The sequence below is a fragment of the Ranitomeya imitator genome, chromosome 4 (genome assembly GCF_032444005.1).
Source record: "Ranitomeya imitator isolate aRanImi1 chromosome 4, aRanImi1.pri, whole genome shotgun sequence".
Lineage (NCBI taxonomy): Eukaryota > Metazoa > Chordata > Amphibia > Anura > Dendrobatidae > Ranitomeya > Ranitomeya imitator.
This window is the reverse complement of record NC_091285.1, coordinates 476,592,224-476,611,893: the sequence shown is the minus strand read 5'-3', so window position 1 is coordinate 476,611,893 and position 19,670 is coordinate 476,592,224. Positions and strand designations below refer to the sequence as shown.

Sequence of the window (19,670 nt, the reverse complement as noted above, 5' to 3'; positions counted from 1 at the left end):
TGTTTGCAAAAAGTGTTGGGTGAGTATTGGTAATTGTTTAGTTTGTACATGTATTTTGTGAATCCAAGGTAAAGATTTGTGTGTCCTTGGAGAGAGGTCCCTTTCCAGTTTGATGCATTGCTTTTGTTCCACAGATGTTAACGAGCCGACTGCTCTCAAAAGAATCTCAGACTGAAGGTATTTTTGAAGATCAAGCAGACTAGTATCCCCTTCACTTTATCGTAGGCCTCGACAGTACCCATACAAACTTGCTAATAGCATTTTTTGAGCCATGAGAAAACGGTTAGAGGAATGCAGGCAAAAAAAAAAGGATTTTTTTGCAAAATGTCCATTTTGATCACATTAATTCCACCAAACTAGTACAAGAGTTTCAAGTCTAATTCATTAGATTTTGAAGGATGGGAATATAATTTAAACGATGCAGATTATCCAAGTTCCTCAGAATTTGTGTACCCAGGTAATTAATAGTCTGTCTGCCACTTAAAGGGAAAGTTAGATATTAGTTGTTGTCAGTTCAGCGTTAAAAGTTTGTCCTATTCTGTTAGAGGAGAATGAGATAATTGAGTTTGAAATATAAAGCAACAAGTCATCTGCGTAGAGAGCTAGTTTTATAGGGATGTGAGCCTATAGTAACTCCACTAATATTTAGATTTTTACGTAATGCTACCTCTAAATGTTCCATCACCATTGTGAATAGGAGAGGTGATAAGGGACACCCGTGCCTCGTCCCATTTTTTAATAGAAAATGGGTCAGATGCAAGGTCTGTGCTCAAACACTTGCTTCAGGGTCAGTGTATAAGGATAGAATTTTAGATGGCAAGAAAGGGCCCAATCCAATTTGTCGCAGGCTGCTCTTCAAGAAATTCCAATGCTCTCTGTTGACCTCTTTTTCAGCATCAACAGAAACCAGATACATTTTGATCCCCTGTTGTTTTTTGCATGTGACATTAACAATGTTTTATTTGTATCATCGCAAGCTTCTCTACCCCTAATAAACCCAACTGAATCGTTGCAAACAAGTGAGTGCAGGTACTGTAACAGCCACGTTAGAATTATTTTAGAGAATATGTTGACATCTAAATTAATGATATTGGATGAAAATTAGGGCAGGGATTTGTTTTTTTTTACAGGGTTTGATAAAACTGTTATGTGAGTCTCCAGTGATTGGGGGGGCAAAGGGGGAGTCTGCTTAGATATTGTTGAACACTTTTGCTAAAAATGGTAATAACTGGGATGCCAACATCTTGTAAAATCTATTATTGAATCTGTCTGGCCCAGGACTCTTTCCGATAGGGAATAATTTATTGACCTCTCCTACCTCTTGTTCTGTGAAAGCTTTGTCAGGCGTCTGTAAGGAAGGATGGGCAGTGTCCATAATATATTGGTCAATTTTTTTTTTCAAGAATATTAGATGGCATGTTGTGCTACTGTCCATGAATATTATATAGCTAGCTATAATAGCAACAAAATGCTTCAGCTATGTCAGTGGGGTTATGAATTTCTGGCCAGGGTGCCCCTTTTAATTTGGATATGTATGTCCTTTGGTCACTTTATTGGCACCGAGGTTACATCCCTGAACTTTTATCTGTGAATTCGAGCGAGTCCCTTCACATGCAGTCTTTGTATTTTGTATAAGTTTTACTTTTTTAAAGACCTTAGCGCATTTCTAGCGTTAAGCAGGTCTGCGTATACCTTGAGCAAGGCAGATTGTTTGCTTTTTGTCTAGAAGATCAATCCACTCAGCCAAATGGAAGACTTTAGCTACTCCCTCTTTGTTTGTTTTTTAGCCTGGATCCATATTTTATTAGTATCCCTCTGAGAACGCATTTGAGTGCTTCCCAACGAAATTGCAAGGCAGTTTCATAATGCTAATGAATATTTTTAAAGGAGTCTATAGTCTCTCGAAGGTCTGAGACAAAGTGAGTCTTTAACCCCTTCCTGACACGTGCCATATTAGTACTGCTAAGCGGGTCAGTAGTGACAGCGAAATAGAAGGGGCATCGCGCAGAGAGGGAGCTCCCTGCATGCTTCCATCAGAACAATGCGATGTGATCATGTTGTCCTGATGGTCTCCATGGAGACCCCCGACTCCAAGATAGCTTTGGGGTCCTGCAGGGAAGGTGGCTTGGGAGCAGGCGCTGGCATGCCTCCTTCCCTGCCTGTCAGATCAATTTTTTTTTTTTTTTTTTTTTTTTTACAAAGTGTAAAAAAATTTTTTTTTTTAAATCCCTAAATAAAGAAAAATATTTTTCCAATAAATACATTTATGTAAATAAAAAAGCAATAAAAGTACATATTTGGTATTGCCGCGTCTGTAACGACCCGATCTATAAAACTGTCCCACTAAATATAAATATAAAAAATATAAAAAACGAGGCAAAAAACAATGCTTTATCATCATGCTGCCAAACAAAAACACAATCAAAAAGACCGATGTAAATAAAAATGTTACCGCTGAAAACATCATCTTGTCCAGCAAAAACAAACAATCCGCCATACAGCTCCATCAGCAGAAAAATAAAAAAGTTATAGCTCTCGGAATAAAGCAATGCAAAAATAATTATTTTTTCTATAAAACAGTTTTTATGGTATAAAAGCGGCAAAACATAAAAAAAATATAAATCAGGTATTGCTGTAATTGTTCTGACTCGAAGAATAAAGCGGTCTCACCATTTTACCACATCCGGAACGGTATAAAAAAAACAAAAAGCATGTCCTGAATTGCTGGTTTTTGTTCATAAAGTCTCCCAAAAATCAAAATAGAAAGCAATCAAAAAATGTCATGTGCCTGAAAACAGTACCAATAATAACGACAGCTTATCCCCCAAAGAACAAGCCATCACATGACTGTCGGCTGAAATATGAAAAAAATGATAGCTCTCAAAATATGGCGATGCAAAAACTAGTTTTTGCAATAAAAAGCGTCTTTTGGTGTGTTTCAGCAGCCTAACATAAAAATCCGATATCAATCTGGTATCGCTGTAATCGCACCGACCCAAAGAATAAAGGCGCCTAATCACTTATACTGCAAGAGGAACTGAGTAAAAAATAAATAAAACCAGTTCTTCACCTGCAGTTGATTTTCTCAATCTGCCCCCCAAAGATCGCAGTAAGGCTTAGCGCACATTTATCCTGTGCTCTGCTCTGAGCGCTTACACCGGAGTTTCCATGTAAATCTCTAAAATACGTGATTCAGTTAGAACCCTCGATGGAAAATTCCCTATAATGAGGCAGATGTAGGCACTGCAGTCATCATAGGACCCTGTGATCCGGCGGTGTTTGTCTTTTTAGGATTGCATAAAAGTGCTGTCGCCCACAGTTTTCTGCACTTCTGAAAAGAACACCGGTGAACAGAGGCCAGACGGAGTCCAGAATAACTTGCTGCCTCATTATAGTGAATGGATCCTCTGAGGTTTCATCTGTCACTTCAGTCGGAGATTTAGATGGAAACCCCAAAGTACTGAGCGTAGAGCGCCAGATAAATGTGATCCCAAATGTTTAGTAAACTGTTCCCAATAAAGGCCAGGGTCATACTTGCGAGTTCAATGCAAGAAACTTGCACGAGTCTCTTGCATCAAGTCTCGGCACTGCTGCCGGCACTCGGGACCAGAGCGTGCGGCTGCATAGAAATACATGCAGCCGCAAACTCCGGTCCCGAGTGCCGGTGGCAGTGCTGGGACTTGATGCGAGAGACTCGTGTGAGTTTCTCGCATTGAACTCGCAAGTGTGACCCCAGCCAAAAGCTTCAACTTAGTCCACAAAAAAAGCAAGTCCCCACTCAGATCTGTCATCTGTTAAAGGAAATATAGGGGGCATCCATGTTATTGGTAGTACAAATGCTCTGGAAAAGCGATATGGCCACTTGCTACCCAAAAGATATTCAGCAAATTCTCCACTCCCAAATCCAAATACCCCCCCCCCTTCTGAGCCCCAGTGTGCCTAAACAACATTTAGAGCCCACATGTTTGGCATTTCTGTAGTGATGAGAGCCCGCCTAATTTACAGGTGCATGTCTCCAGGAGCATGATGCACTGGTCACTACGGCGTACTGGTCACTACAACGGCAGTTTGCAATTTTCACTCAATAATATCCACTGCTGCCTGTTTTTGGAAAACACCCATGGAAACAAAATAGTCAGTACGTCTGTAGATAAATTCCCAAAGGGTTATGATTTCCAAAATGGGGGTCTCTTATGGGGAGGTTCTTTTGTTCTGGCACCTCAGGGGTCTGCCAATGTAACATGGCACCCTCAAAAATGTACAGCAAAATCTGCACTGTAGTATTGTGCTACTTCCCTTCTGAGCTTTAGGCTATGTGCACACGTTCAGGATTTCTAGCAGAAATTTCCTGAGCAAAGCCGGACATTTTCTGCAAGAAATCCGCATGCGTTTTTTGAGTGTTATCCTCGCGTTTTTTACCGCGTTTTTGGTGCGTTTTTTGATGATTTTTCCGGAGGTTCCCAATGCAATACTATAGTGGGAAATCCGCCAAAGAATCCGCAAAATTAATGAACGTGCTGCGTTTTTTTACCGCGATGCGTTTTTTTCACAGAAAAAAAATGCATCATGTGCACAAATTGCGGAATGCATTCTAAATGATGGGATGCATAATGTATGTGCTTTTTTTTGCGTTTTTATAGTGTTTTTACAGCAAAAAAAGCGAAAAATCTGCAACGTGTGTGCACAGCCTAACACTGAGCCTCAAAAGTAGTTTTCGACTACATATAGGGTTTTGGTGAATTCAGGAGAAATTGCACAACAAACTTTGGGTCCATTTTCTCCTTTTGCCCTTGTGAAAATACAAAATTTGTAGCTAAAAAAATTTTTGTGGGAAAAATGTTTTTTTTTTTTTTTTTTTTCACGGCTCAACGTTATAAACTTATGTGAAGCACCTGGACATTCAGGGTGCTCAATACACATCTAGATAAGGTACCAAAGGGGTCTAGTTTCCAAAATGGTGTCATTTGTGGGGGGTTTCCACTGTTCAGGCACATCAGGGGATATCCAAACGAGACATGGCATCCGCTAATTATTCCATCAAATTTTGCATTAAAAAAATCAAATGGCGCTCCTTCCCTTCCAAGCCCTGCCGTATGCCCAAACAGTGGTATCCCCCCATATGGGGTATCGGTGTACTCTGGATAAATTGTACAACAAAATGTATGGTCCATTTTCTCTTGTTACCCTTACAAATGTAAGAAAAGATTACCGTATATACTCGAGTATAAGCCGAGATTTTCAGCCCAAATTTTTGGGCTGAAAGTGCCCCTCTCGGCTTATACTCGAGTCACGGTTGGCGGGTGAGGGGGAGAGAGCGTGTCGCATACTCACCTAGTCCCGGCGCTCCCCCTGCCTGTCCCACGGTCTTCGGTGCCGCAGCTCTTCCCTTGTTCAGCGGTCACATGGTACCGCTCATTAAAGTTATGAATATGGACTCCACTCCCATAGGGGTGGAGCCGCATATTCATTTCTCTAATGAGCAGTAACAGTGACCGCTGACAGAGGAAGAGGCTGCGGCACCCGGAGACCAGCTGTCCAGGGGAAGGAGCCAGGGAGCAGGTAAGTATCTCATAGTTACCTGTCCGCGTTCCACCCGCCCGGCGCCGCTCCGTCTTCGCGTCCTCTTGCAGTGACTGTTCAGGTCAGAGGGCGCGATGACGTACTAGTGTGCGCTCCACCCTCTGCCTGAACAGTCAGTGCGGAGAGACGCCGAGACGGGACGCTGAGGAGCTGCAAGCAAGAGAGGTGAGTATGTCATTTTTTTTTATTGCAGCAGCAGCATTATATATTGCACAGATTTATATGGAGCATCTATGGGGCCATACTGAACGGTGCAGAGCATTATATATGTATTCTATATGGCACAGCTTTATGTGGAGCATCTATGGGGCCATAATGAACGGTGCAGAGCATTATATGTGGCACAGCTTTATATGGAGCATCTATGGGGCCATAATGAACGGTGCAGAGCATTCTATATGGCACAGCTTTATCTGGAGCATCTATGGGGCCATAATGAACGGTGCAGAGCATCTATTTTTATTTTTGAAATTCACCGGTAGCTGCTGCATTTTCCACCCTAGGCTTATACTCGAGTCAATAAGTTTTCCCAGTTTTTTTGTGGCAAAATTAGGGGGGTCGGCTTATACTCGGGTCGGCCTATACTCGAGTATATATGGTAGGTCTAAACGAAAATTTTTGTGAAAGAAAAGTAAATGTTTATTTTTTTTTCTTCCACATTCCAAAAATTCCTATGAAGCACCACAAGGGTTAATAGACTTCTTGAATGTGGTTTTGAGTACCTTGAGTGGTGCAGTTTTTAGAATGGCGTCATTTTGGGGTATTTTCTGCCATATAGGCCCCTCAAAGTCACTTCAAATGTGAGGTGGTCCCTAAAAAAAATGGTACTGCAAATTTTGTTGTAAAAGTTTGAAATCGATGGTCAACTTTTATCCTTAGAACTTCCTAACAGAAAATTTTTTTTTACAAAATTGTGCTGATGTAGACATGTGGGAAATGTTATTTATTAACTATTTTGCGATATGTCTCTCTGATTTAAGGGCATAACATTTTTGCAAAGTTTCCATTTTTTTCACTGATAAACTCAAGTCATTTCAAAGAAATTTTACCACTATCATAAAGTACAATATGGCACAAGAAAACAGTCTCAGAATCACCGGCGTTCCAGAGTTATGACCTCATAAAGTGACAGTGGTCAGAATTGTAAAAATTGCCCTGGTCAGCAAGGTGAAAACAGGCTTCGGGGTGAAGGGGTTAAACAGATTGTCATTTAAATTTCAGCATCTGAAGCTTGATGGGAGTCTGGCATAGTCATATTATAATATAAAGGAGCGTGATCTGACCATATAGCAGTTCCTATCTGAGATGTAGGTTGCTATGTAAGAAAGTGATGGCTAAATAAGAAAGTCTATATGACTATGCAAATTGTATAAAAGAGAATATGTAGAATCCTTTACATCTGGATGTAGCAGCCTCCATACATCAACCAGTTGGAGAGACTGGAGCACGTTTAGCAAAGCATTTGTTTGTGTTTTAGAGTGGTCACTGTTGCTCAGTGATGCATCTAAAGAAGGATTCAAGATCAATTTAGTCCCCTCCAATGATAAGACCCTCGACATTTTTTTTTAGTTTAAGTTGTGATGGCATGTCTTAATTTGGTCACAATTAGGGAGAAGTTTGCCAAAGTCAAAATTTTGGAGTAGATAGAGATCTTAACAAACGCAAACCTCCCCTCTGTGTCAGGGTTTCTCAGAAATTATGCGGCAGTGATTTGTACAGTTATATGAAAATGTTTGGGCACCCCTATTAATCTTAAGCTTAATGTTTTATAAAAATTGTTTTTTTTTTTGCAACAGCTATTTCAGTTTCATATATCTAATAACTGTTGGACACAGTAATGTTTCTGCCTTGAAATGAGGTTTATTGTACGAACAGAAAATGTGCAATCTGCATTCAAACAAAATTTGACAGGTGCATAAGTATGGGCACCCCACCAGAAAAGTTACATTAATATTTAGTAGATCCTCCTTTTGCAAAAATAACAGCCTCTAGTCGCTTCCTGTAGCTTTTAATGAGTTCCTGGATCCTGGATGAAGGTATTTTTGACCATTCCTCTTTACAAAACAATTCCAGTTCAGTTAAGTTTGATGGTCGCCGAGCATGGACAGCCCTCTTCAAAAGATCCCACAGATATTCAATGATATTCAGGTCTGGGGACTGGGATGGCCATTCGAGAACAGTGTAATTGTTCCTCTGCATGAATGCCTGAGTAGATTTGGAGCCGTGTTTTGGATCATTGTCTTGCTGAAAGATCCATCCCATGCGGAACTTCAACTTTGTCACTGATTCATGAACATTATTGTCAAGAATCTGCTGATACTGAGAGGAATCCATGCATCCCTCAACTTTAACAAGATTCCCGGTGCCGGCATTGGCCACACAGCCCCAAAGCATGAGGGAACATCCACCAAATTTTACTGTGGGTAGCAAGTATTTTTCTTGGAATGCTGTGTTTTTTGGCCGCCATGCATAACGCCTTTTTGTATGACCAAACGTCTCAATCTTGGTTTCATCAGTCCACAGGACCTTCTTCCAAAAAGAAATTGGCTTCTCCAAATGTGCTTTTGCATACCTCAGCCGACTCTTTTTGTGGCTTGCTTGCAGAAACGGCTTCTTTCGCATCACTCTCCCATACAGCTTCTCCTTGTGCAAAGTGCATTGTATAGTTGACCGATGCACAGTGACACCATCTGCAGCAAGTTGATGCTGCAGCTCTCTTGAGGTGGTCTGAGGATTGTCCTTGACTGATCTCACCATTCTTCTTCTCTGCCTTTCTGATGTTTTTCTTGGCCTGCCACCTCTGGCCTTAACAAGAACTGTACCTGTGTTCTTCCATTTCCTTACTATGTTCCTCACAGTGGAAATTGACAGGTTAAATCTCTGAGACAGCTTTTTGTATCCTTCCCCTGAACAACTATGTTGAATAATCTTTGTTTTCAGATCACTAGACAGTTGTTTTGAGGAGCCCATGATGCCACTCTTCAGAGGAGATTCAAACAGGAGAACAACTTGCAAGTGGCCACTTTAAGTAGCTTTTCTCATGATTGCATACACCTGGCTATGAAGTTCAAAGCTCAATGAGGTTAGAAAACCAAAAAAAGTGCTTTAGTAAGTCAGTAAAAAGTAGGTAGGAGTATTTAAAACAAGAAAATGATAAGGGTGCCCATACTTGTGCACCTGTCACATTTTGTTTGAATGCAGATTGCACATTTTCTGTTAGTACAATAAACCTCATTTCAAGGCAGAAACATTACTGTGTCCAACAGTTATTAGATACATGAAACTGAAATAGCTGTTGCAAAAATTTTTTTCATAAAACATTAAGCTTAAGATTAATAGGGGTGCCCAAACTTTTTCATATAACTGTATATGTCTATACTCGCCCCCTTAGGCTGCCATCACACTAGCAGTATTTGGTCAGTATTTTACATCAGTATTTGTAAGCCAAAACCAGGAGTAGAACAAATAGAGGAAAAGTATAATAGAAACATATGCACCACTTCTGCATTTATCACCCACTCCTGGTTTTGGCTTACAAATACTGATGTAAAATACTGAACAAATACTGCTAGTGTGACAGCAGCCTTAAGGTACCGTCACACTCAGCGACGCTGCAGCGATATAGACAACGAGCCGATCGCTGGAGCGTCGCTGTTTAGGTCGCTGTAGAGACGTCAAACACAGCAATTCCAGAACGGTGCAGGAGCGATCCAGTGATGTAACGGCGACTCACTTATCGTTCTCACTGGTTGTTAGCTCCATGTAAAAACGTTGCTTTTGATGTCAAACATGACGATACACGCCGACCTGATGACCAAATAAAGTTCTGGACTTCTAGCTCCGACCAACGATGGCACAGCGGGATCCAGATCGCTGCTGCGTGTCAAACACAACGAGATCGCTATCCAGGACGCTGCAACGTCACGGATCGTTGTCGTTCTCGTTGCAAAGTTGCTGAGTGTGACGGTACCTTTAGGGTATGTTTCCACGTGCAGGAAACGCTGCGTGTCTGACGCTGCATAGAGCCGCAGCGTCAGACACGCAGCGTCCAGATGTTACAGCATAGTGGAGGGGATTTAATGAAATCCCGTCTCCACTATGCGTGGTAACACGCACGCGGCGGCCCTGCGACTCCGGACATGCTGCGCGTCTTTTCAGATCGTAGCATGTCCGTATATCTTGCGGCGACGCTGCGTCGCCGCAAGATATAGCACAGGGCCCTATGGTGGGGAGCGATGATGCCGGATGTGTGCTGTGAACACATCCGGCATCATCGCGTCCCAGAAAGGGGGCGGGGCTTACCGCAGAGCGGCTAAGCCGCTCCGGCGATACCGCCGGCCATCCTGAAAGTGGACACATACCCTTAGACTTCGAAACCACATTCGTAGTGTGGCGCCAAGATGAAAAGTATCTGTTAGTAAGCTAAGGTATATGATCGCCTCTACAGTGGGTTTGCTGAAGAAAGAGAAAATGTACATGGTTATGCATATGATAAAACATTTGAGATCTTTTCTCTGAAACATTAAGTCCTCTGACATTCAATGAGCAGGTATTGAGCTGTGCCATATTATATGAAAAAGAAAAAAAAATGGGGAGGGAAAAGAAAAAAAGGATAAAAAGATTAAGAGCAAGAAGGAAGTATAGATGTTAGATAGCTCTGTGTCTAGTCTAAGAGATATAGATTATGAATAAATCGAACAGGTGTAAATCAAACTTTCAGACCTAGGTTTCTAAGATATATGAACTGAGATATTCTATAAAATGGCACTTAAAACTCTATTTAGCTGTATCTAATATGCTTAAAGAAAAAGTAAACATTTGCAAACTGTCTCTCTCATCAGGGAAGAAGAGATTAATTTCAGGAGCTCATATGATTGGCAGGTTCCTTTCCCATCTAGGGGCATCACTTTCAAATTCCTGATCCATTGAACGCCTTCTGCAATGTGCTATAAAAAGAACTGATGCCGCGCTTAAGGATATGTTACTACCAGAAGGGCGTGTATGCAAAATAAAGCACGAGATAAAATCCAAGATAAAATCCCCCACCGGTGCTCCTGTTGTGCGCCCAGAATAAATATGCCCTGTAAATCCTGTGCAGAATGGAGAGTAGATATACCATATATACAAGCACGATGTCTGGCACTAATTGCTACTAGCTCTGGTCTGACTCACCAGGTTTCCGCTGAGTGGTAGGTGCAAAGAGCTGTCAGATTTGTGGATCGCCTGTCAAGACTGCTGAGCGGGCATAAGCGGGTTTCCTCCAGTAGCTGAGCGATCACGTGTGCCCGCTATTAAAGGAAATTAACATTCACTGCTCTCTACTCCCATTGTCCATCCTACCTTTTGGCGCCGTCTGCAGTGCATAGAGGTGGGAGGGACTGTGGGCGTGAGGAGCATTGAATATTCATTTTATTTAACAGGGGGCACACGAATTAGCTGCAGCAGCTGGCTTTTGCCTCCTGTGACTAACTTTTCTGCTGCTGACGATATACCCCTCCTCCTCATCCATATGACGTACAGTACAGACCAAAAGTTTGGACACACCTTCTCATTTAAAGATTTTTCTGTATTATCATGACTATGAAAATTGTAAATTCACACTGAAGGACTCAAAATTATGAATTACCACATGTGGAATTATGTACTTAACAAAAAAGTGTGAAACAACTGAAAATGTCTTATATTCTAGGTTCTTCAAAGTAGCCACCTTTTGCTTTGACTGCTTTGCACGCTCTCGGCAGTCTCTTGATGAGCTTCAAGAGGTAGTCACCGGGAATGGTTTTCACTTCACAGGTTTAATAAGTGGGATTTCTTGCCTTATGAATGGGGTTGGGACCATCAGTTGTGTTGAGCAGAAGTCTGGTGGATACACAGCTGATAGTCCTACTGAATAGACAGTTAGAATTTGTATTATGGCAAGAAAAAAAGCAGGTAAGTAAAGAAAAACGAATGGCCATCATTACTTTAAGAAATGAAGGTCAGTCAGTCCAAAAAATTGGAAAAAAAAACTTTGAAAGTGTCCCCAAGTGCAGTGGCAAAAACCATCAAGCGCTACAAAGAAACTGGCTCACATGAGGACCACCCCAGGATAGGAAGACCAAGAGTGACTTCTGCTTCTGAGGATAAGTTTATCCTAGTCACCAGCCTCAGAAATCGCAGATTAAGAGCAGCTCAGATTAGAGACCAGGTCAATGCCACACAGAGTTCTAGCAGCAGACACATCTCTACAACAACTGTTAAGAAGAGACTTGTGCAGTAGGCCTTCATGGTAAAATAGCTGCTAGGAAACCACTGCTAAGGACAGGCAACAAGCAGAAGAGACTTGTTTGGGCTAAAGAACACAAGGAATGGACATTAGACCAGTAGAAATCTGTGCTTTGTTCTGTTGAGTCCAAATTTGAGATCTTTGGTTCCAACCACTGTGTCTTTGTGCGACGTAGAAAAGGTGAACGGATGGACTCTACATGCCTGGTTCCCACCGTGAAGCATGGAGGAGGTGTGATGGTGTGGGGGTGCTTTGCTGGTGACACTGTTGGGGATTTATTCAAAATTGAAGGCATACTGAACCAGCATGGCTACCACAGCATCTTGCAGTGGCATGCAATTCCATCCGGTTTGCATTTAGTTGGGCCATTTATTTTTCAACAGGACAATGACCCCAAACACACCTCCAGGCTGTGTAAGGGCTATTTGACCAAAAAGAAGAGTGATGGGGTGCTACGCCAGATGATCTGGCCTCCACAGTCACCAGACCTGAACCCAACCGAGATGGTTTGGGGTGAGCTGGACCGCAGAGTGAAGGCAAAAGGGCCAACAAGTGCTAAGCATCTGTGGGAGTTCCTTCAAGATTGTTGGAAGACCATTTCCGGTGACTATCTCTTGAAGCTCATCAAGAGAATGCCAAGAGTGTGCAAAGCAGTCATCGAAGCAAAAGGTGGCTACTTTGAAGAACCTAGAATATAAGACATTTTCAGTTGTTTCACACTTTTTTAAAGTATTTAATTCCACATGTGTTAATTCATAGTTTTGATGCCTTTAGTGTGAATTTACAATTTTCATAGTCGTGAAAATACAAAAAATCTTTAAATGAGAAGGTGTGTCCAAACTTTTGGTTTGTACTGTACATCCAGAAAATAAGACGCACCCCCCACACTTTTTCCTCCAAAGCTTTAGAGGAAAAAACGCACCTTATAGTCAGAAAAATACAGTACACGATGTTCCGTTTTTCAGGACCTGCAGCTGGAATGGGTACCCCCAGGAGTACATCACGTAGTTTTCCTGAAGGGCATCAAGTAGTGGTTTCAATACCCTTTTTTTAGGAAGTGTCATTTAGCCGAGGGAGGGGGAGTATTGTCTTTATCATTTTATGGGGTCAAACATTTTTATCAAGAAGGGATTGTCCTAGTAGTGGACAACCCCTTTAGGAGGTGAGAAGTTGGTGCAGGACTTACAGGCTTGAGCTGTCTGGCATCAATAAGATTAAGGCTGCTTCTTGTTCCATGCTGAGGTGAGGCAGTAATGGCACCGATGAGTCCTCCAATAAGAAACATTTCGTGCTGAAAAATGTGTAGGACCCCAGATTAGCCTCTGATCTCTTGTCTTTCCCATAAAGAACGGCATTTTGAAGGCTGTAAATTGCTTATACCGTAATTCCCCCGGGAACACGATCTGTAGAGAGGGCTCTCTGTGTGTTTCCTCTTGGTGCCATGTCCAGGCCGAGCCCCAGCACTGGTAGGTTTTCTATGTAGAAAATAAATCTGAGAACCTGCCAGGTCCAAGGAATGATGAAAGCTATTAAGTGAACTTATAAAAAAAACCTAAATTATTCTTTCAGTTAGTAAGTTTTCCATTCAGGCAGAGCGCTCAAAATGACTTATTCAACTCTTGAAATATAAATGGGATTGATTTTTGTTACTGCCAGCTGGTAATTTCTTAATACTTCTTCATTTTCTTCTGCTTATTAGGAAGGATGTGGCTGTCTTGTGTGAGAAATCATGGCAGCACCTGAATTCATTGTGTCAGCCTCCAGTGGGGCTATACAAATTACATAGCAACCTGGAATTTTAGTTCCTCCACAGAATCTTTGGAGAGACAAAGTCTGTGAAAGCTTCACTAATGGGGCTCATAAGAATAACTCATCAAATTGTGTAACTTTAACAAAAGATATTCATGCTAGGTGCTTTTCAATATGGAAGACTAAATTATAATTAATCACCCATAATTACAAATTCGTGCAGTGATTTACTGTATTTCTAGAATGTGAGTACGATATTTCATTGGATCTAAAATTATATAGTAAAGAACCAGGAACAATGGGGCCTAATTATAAAAACTAGTATTGCCCATAACTGTAATACAACCACTAGCTTAAAGGGAACCTGTCACCTGAATTTGGCGGGACCGGTTTTCGGTCATATGGGCGGAGTTTTCAGGTGTTTGATTCACTCTTTCTTTACCCGCTGGCTGCATGCTGGCCGCAATATTGGTTTGAAGTTCATTGTCTGTCCTCCGTAGTACACACCTGCACAAGGCTGCGAGCCACCTCCCTTTCTTACAAAAAAAATCAGCACTAAAAAAGGGCCTATTCTCTAGAGCGATATGGCTGATTTAGGGAAAAAAACAAGCAAACAAACCCCCCAGCAGATTACTCATGGGAACTGCGGAACAAAATAAGGGCCAAAACTGGACGCTTTTGAACTGTTAACAAATCCTCTTTAATCTGTAATTCCAGATTATTAAACAGGAATCTTTACCTTTTTCTTTTTTTCAATAACACCCAAAAAACAGCAGTTTTGTCCCAAGCAATTGTCCTTGCAGTATGCAAATCAGAATCCGTTACAATAAATTAGGTGGGTATAAACATCCCAAGCTAAATAGGCAGAGAACATGGTAATCGACGCTTGTCTGATGATGTCACTGAATCACAAACTATTCAGGGCGTCCCCTAGGTCGCAGTGCACATTTGTGCAAAACTCCCATACAAGTTGGACGCTGTACATGTTTGCGTAGTGCCACTTCCTGAACACTGTGGATGGCCTGTGTTGTGGTGACGTCCATCAGACATGCGCCAATTGCTATGCTCGGTGCCTATTGGCAAGTGCTTCCTATAAATAATGGTGGTGGGCACTGCCCCAGGACTCCCTTAGCAAAGCGACATGTGAGATGCTCATTTGGCTATGTTGTGTTACGGGAGTCTTGGAAAAGATGTTCCTGAATTATCTTGGGGAATAAATCACTTACTGAAGCAGACAACATGTTAAGAATGATTCTGATATTTCTTCCTTTATACTGACTTTCCACCCACAAAGCAGATGTGACTATACACTCACAATGTATAATGACTATACCTAATGGCCCCCATTCTCCTGCCACTTCTTTTCACTTTTTAAGATTGGTCTTCAAAAAGCATCACTTGATATCCAAAGTGGGCACTCCAGATGCATGGTAAGCAGTGTTGATTCTGATCCACTCCTTCTCTCCCTATTGGTGTGGGGTGGAAAAACACTGGTGATGATGGTACAGTGTCCATCCCGGGGTGGAGAAAGACTGGGGGAGGCATGGTTTAGATTGTGGTGGCGTTCTGATGCTCAAAAGTATTGCATGTCTTCCCTACTCCATTCCTATGGCAGAATATTTGGTCACTTTTTCTTTTCTCATTCTGCCTTGTATTCATCAAAGTATTTGTGTATATCCTGATAGAAGTGGCCTCTTGAATCTTGCTCTTTCAACAACGAAGTGTAGAAAAGTGTCTTAAGCAAGTCTCCTGTAAAGATTGAGTTGGCTCAATGTTGTCCATCCTCATTCAACTGATGGCTCCATCCCTATCTCATGAACTCATTACATTTTTTTGTGTATAGATGCTGTAAAATGCGGCATATTTTACTGTTTTGTTTTGTGCAGCCTTTATGTTGTTTCCTTTTGAAGTTTATCTGTGAACATAAATCACATCACAGCTCTATTCTTTGTAATTTCACCAATTTTCTCATTATCATTTCCTGCTGTATTTGATCTCCTAGATTGCTGAGATTGTGACAGCCGTGGGTAACTGCAGCTACAACCAGCTGGTGGAGAAGGTTATTTCATGCAAGCAATCGGAGAACAGTGAGCTAGTTAGTGAAGGTGGGTGAGTGATTTTGGCTTATTATGGCTAGATTGCTTATCAGTGAGAAGCTTGACTTTCATCTGTCATTTAATTTTATGGTAAGAAAAGAACATCCAGAAGGAACAAACCTATGGTACACCTCCACGGCCACAACATAACAAATCAGCTGAGTACTACATCTATCTGGAGAAAGGGGCACTGTCGTAAATGGAAAAGTGGCTGCACATGTGCAGCGCTCTCCGTATGTTTCTGTAGGAGCTCCAACGACTGTGCGTCTATGCAGGTGATTTAGAGAGAAAAAGGACAATTTTGTTTTAACTGTGACATCCCTTTTTGTTACTTATAGGCTAGCGATTCATTTATACCAGGGGTGCACAACCTTTTTTAGTGCAAGGGCCTCGTTGTCATTTTGAACTAATCCAGGGGCTACACTAAAAATTAAAGGGGTATTACCTTCTGTGACATTTATGGCATATCAAAAGTATATAGCATAAATGTCTGAGAGGTACAAATTCTACTTAAAGAACTTTTTTTTTTTTTTTTTTTTTAAATCAGATATTTTTAATTAAACCATAAATATTGCACATAAACAATAAAAGGAATACTTTGTTATCAGCAATATACCAGTGTACAATACTTGTTTTTTTTTAAAAAAAGGAAAACATATTTAGTCCCAAACCAAACTCCCACCCCCCTTCCCCCCCCCCCCTCTAGAGACCTGTCAAGAGTCGACCCCCCCTACTTTGTCATATATAAAAGTACAAGAAAAGGAAGATGATTTGTCAATAAACCTCCCAATGGAGCACAAGGTCTTTTAAATCACATTGATTCAAGCCACGGGTTCCACAGCCTGTCAAAGAAGTCCGCCTTGCTCCTCCTAACGTAGATACTCCTCTCCAAAGCAATGATATGGTCCACTTGCTTCATAAAGTCTCTCCTTGTTGGTGGCTCTTCTCTAATCCAGAATTTGGCAATCAACTTTCGCGCGATAAATAACAGTCTGGCAATAACCACTTTATACATCTTATCAGTTATGATCTCCTCAACATAGCCCAAAACACATACCAGGGGATCACGCGGCACAGTGCAACCATATGCCAGTCCCACTTTATTCAGCACCACCACCCAGAAGGAGGACAACCTGGGGCACTGCCATAACATATGAAGGATGCCCGCATCGGACTGCGAGCATCTGGGGCATTCTGAACTAGATCTCAATCCGGCTTTGAATAACATATCCGGAGTTCTATATGCCCTATGAATAACAAATAATTGTGATAGCCTCCCAGGCTCGCTCATTGATATTTTGGGCACATAGTCCAGTACTGATTCCCAATGATCATTATCAATTGCCCCAAGGTCCGCCTCCCATTTCGCCCTTGCTCTAATAGGGTGTTCCTCCAAGAAAGAGAACAAAAGGAATTCGTATATTCCCGAGATCACCCCCTTCGTGCCACCCCCTACAAGGATAAAATCTAGCATTAGGTCCACCTGTATTTCAACGGGTCCTCTCCTACACTGTGCCCGATGCGCATGTGAAAGACGGCGGTATTGAAACAACTCAGAGTCCGGTAGTAAAAACTCCTCCTGCAATGCCTCAAAATCTCTAATTCTGCCCTGATGTAGAATCTGGCCCATCCGAGAGATGCCTGCCTCCCTCCAATTATGAAATCCCTCCATCTGTCTAAACTCCTGTAGGACACAGTTATTCCAAATGGGTGAGAATCTAGTGAGTGCGTGCACACCCCTAATCCCCTTAACTTTGTCCCAAACCTTATGGATGAGCCTAATAGTACAAAATTTAGAGCCCTTCTCTCGGAAATGTCCCCCCTCCAGACCCTCACTCAACACCTTCGTCCCAATCAGTGATCTCAGGCTGCAAGGTGCCCGCGTCCCACCTACCACATCTCCCCATCCCTTGAAATGCTGGCACTGTGAAGCCAAAAAATACAACCACGGATTAGGCAATGCCACCCCTCCCTCCGTCTTTGGTCTCTGTAGAGTTTCCTGTTTAAATCTGGGGCTCTTTCCACCTCAAATCAATTCCCCAAACAAAGATCTAATCCTCCGAAACCTATTCTGCGATATCCATATAGGGGAGTTGTGCAGCACATAAAGTAGTTGTGGCATCACAATCATCTTTATCAAGTTTATCCTGCCGATTACTGATAAATGTAACTTCCTCCACGCCTGGACCTTAGTACGTATCCTCCGCAGAAGAGGTGCCAAATTCAGTTCCTCAAAGCTAGTCAAAGGGAGAGTGATCTGAATCCCCAGGTATTTAAATTTATCAACTAGCTTCAACCTTGTAGAAGAAACCTCCCCACCACCGTCCCCGCTATCCCCATCTATCAACATCATATTCGATTTGTCCCAATTGATCCTTAGGCCCGAGTAACTACCAAATTCCTCAATAATGGCTTCCGTCTTAACCAGGGTCTCCTCAGAATCCTCCAAGAATAGCAGAATATCATCAGCATACAACGCTACTTTTTCCTCTGCCTCCCCGTATATAAAACCCCTCACCTCCCGGGAACCTCTGATCTTCGCAGCAAGGGGTTCCACCGCCAACGCAAAGAGCAGCGGGGACAAAGGGCAGCCCTGTCTAGTACCTCTAGACAATGAAAAGGTCTCAGAGAGAGCGTTATTCACTCTAATTTTGGCTACCGGAGAAGAGTACAACAGCTGCACCCATGAAATAAATTTAGGTCCAAACCCCATTCGTTCCAGTACTGACCACAAATAGCTCCACTCCACGCAATCAAAAGCCTTATGGGCGTCTAAGGATACCACAACCCGTCTTCCGACATTGTCAGAGGGGATTTGCAAATTTAAAAATAACCTTCTCAGATTGAGTGCCGTTGATTTGTTGGGCATAAAGCCTGACTGATCCGGGTGAACCAGTCTGTCAATCACCCTGGATAACCTATTTGCCAGAGCTTTTGCCAGAATCTTGATGTCGGCCGTCAAAAGTGAGATTGGTCTATAGGATTCTGGTAGTTGTGGGTCCTTATCGGCCTTAGGTATAACGACCACAATAGCCTCTCTCATTGATGAAGGTAGCTCCCCTCTTTCCAGTGAACTATTATACACCTCCGACAATCTGGCCAACAATGTTTCTTTCAGTACCTTGTACACCTCGGCTGGAATACCGTCCGCCCCCGGAGCCTACCCCCAGCAACCCCCGCCAAAGCAGCTCCCAATTCTTCCTCCCCAATCGGCTCCTCCAACTCCTCACATTCTTCTCTGCTCAACCTAGGCAGGTCAATCCCCTCCAAGTAACCCATCATGTCCTCAGCCCCCCTCTCCACACTAGAAGTATATAGTTTATCATAGAATTTCCCAAACACTTCCAGAATCTGCTCCCCCCGAGTAGCCAATGTTCCATCCTCCCTCTTAATGGAGTAGACGTGCGAGGAATCCCTTTGTGCGGATGCCACTACCGACAGTAAATGCCCCACCTTTTCCCCCTCCGAATAGAAAGATGCTCTTTGAAAAGCCCGCAATCTCTCCGCCTTTCTCAGATACAATTGATTGACCTCCTGTTGAGCCTTCCTCATCCGACTCTGAGACTCCCTAGAGCAATGGGCCCCCAATGCCGCCTCAGCTTCCTTCAGTTCCTCCAGGACAGCTTGATCCTGTGTTCTAGTCCTAGTCTTGTCGTGATATGTCCCGAAACAAAATACCCCTCAAATACGCCTTCATAGTGTCCCATACTACATGGCATTCTGCACTACCCTTATTGATCTTAAAGAACTCCTCTATCTCAGCCCCCACACTTTCCATGTCCAGGAGTTGTAGCCAGGAGGGGTGAACCTTCCATCCCATCTTCCGTGACCCAACCTGTTCTGATAGCTTTAATGAGACCCGCACCGGACTATGATCTGATAGAATCCTAGGATTATATTCCACCCCACTTAGTAATTCGTTCATCCCATCATTACCCAAGGCGACATCGATTCGAGACATAGAACCGTACGTGGTCGAG

The 19,670-nt window shown here is 42.5% G+C and overlaps 1 protein-coding gene across 1 annotated transcript in view; it reads left to right on the top strand.

The window, feature by feature from the left end:
- The window catches only part of MINDY2 (MINDY lysine 48 deubiquitinase 2), a 182,431-nt gene that overhangs the window by 128,366 nt on the left and 34,395 nt on the right, over positions 1-19,670 (top strand). The window contains exon 5 of the mRNA XM_069765913.1: positions 15,597-15,699. Coding sequence (XP_069622014.1) covers positions 15,597-15,699 — 103 coding nt within the window. The remainder of the gene's footprint in view (positions 1-15,596; positions 15,700-19,670) is intronic.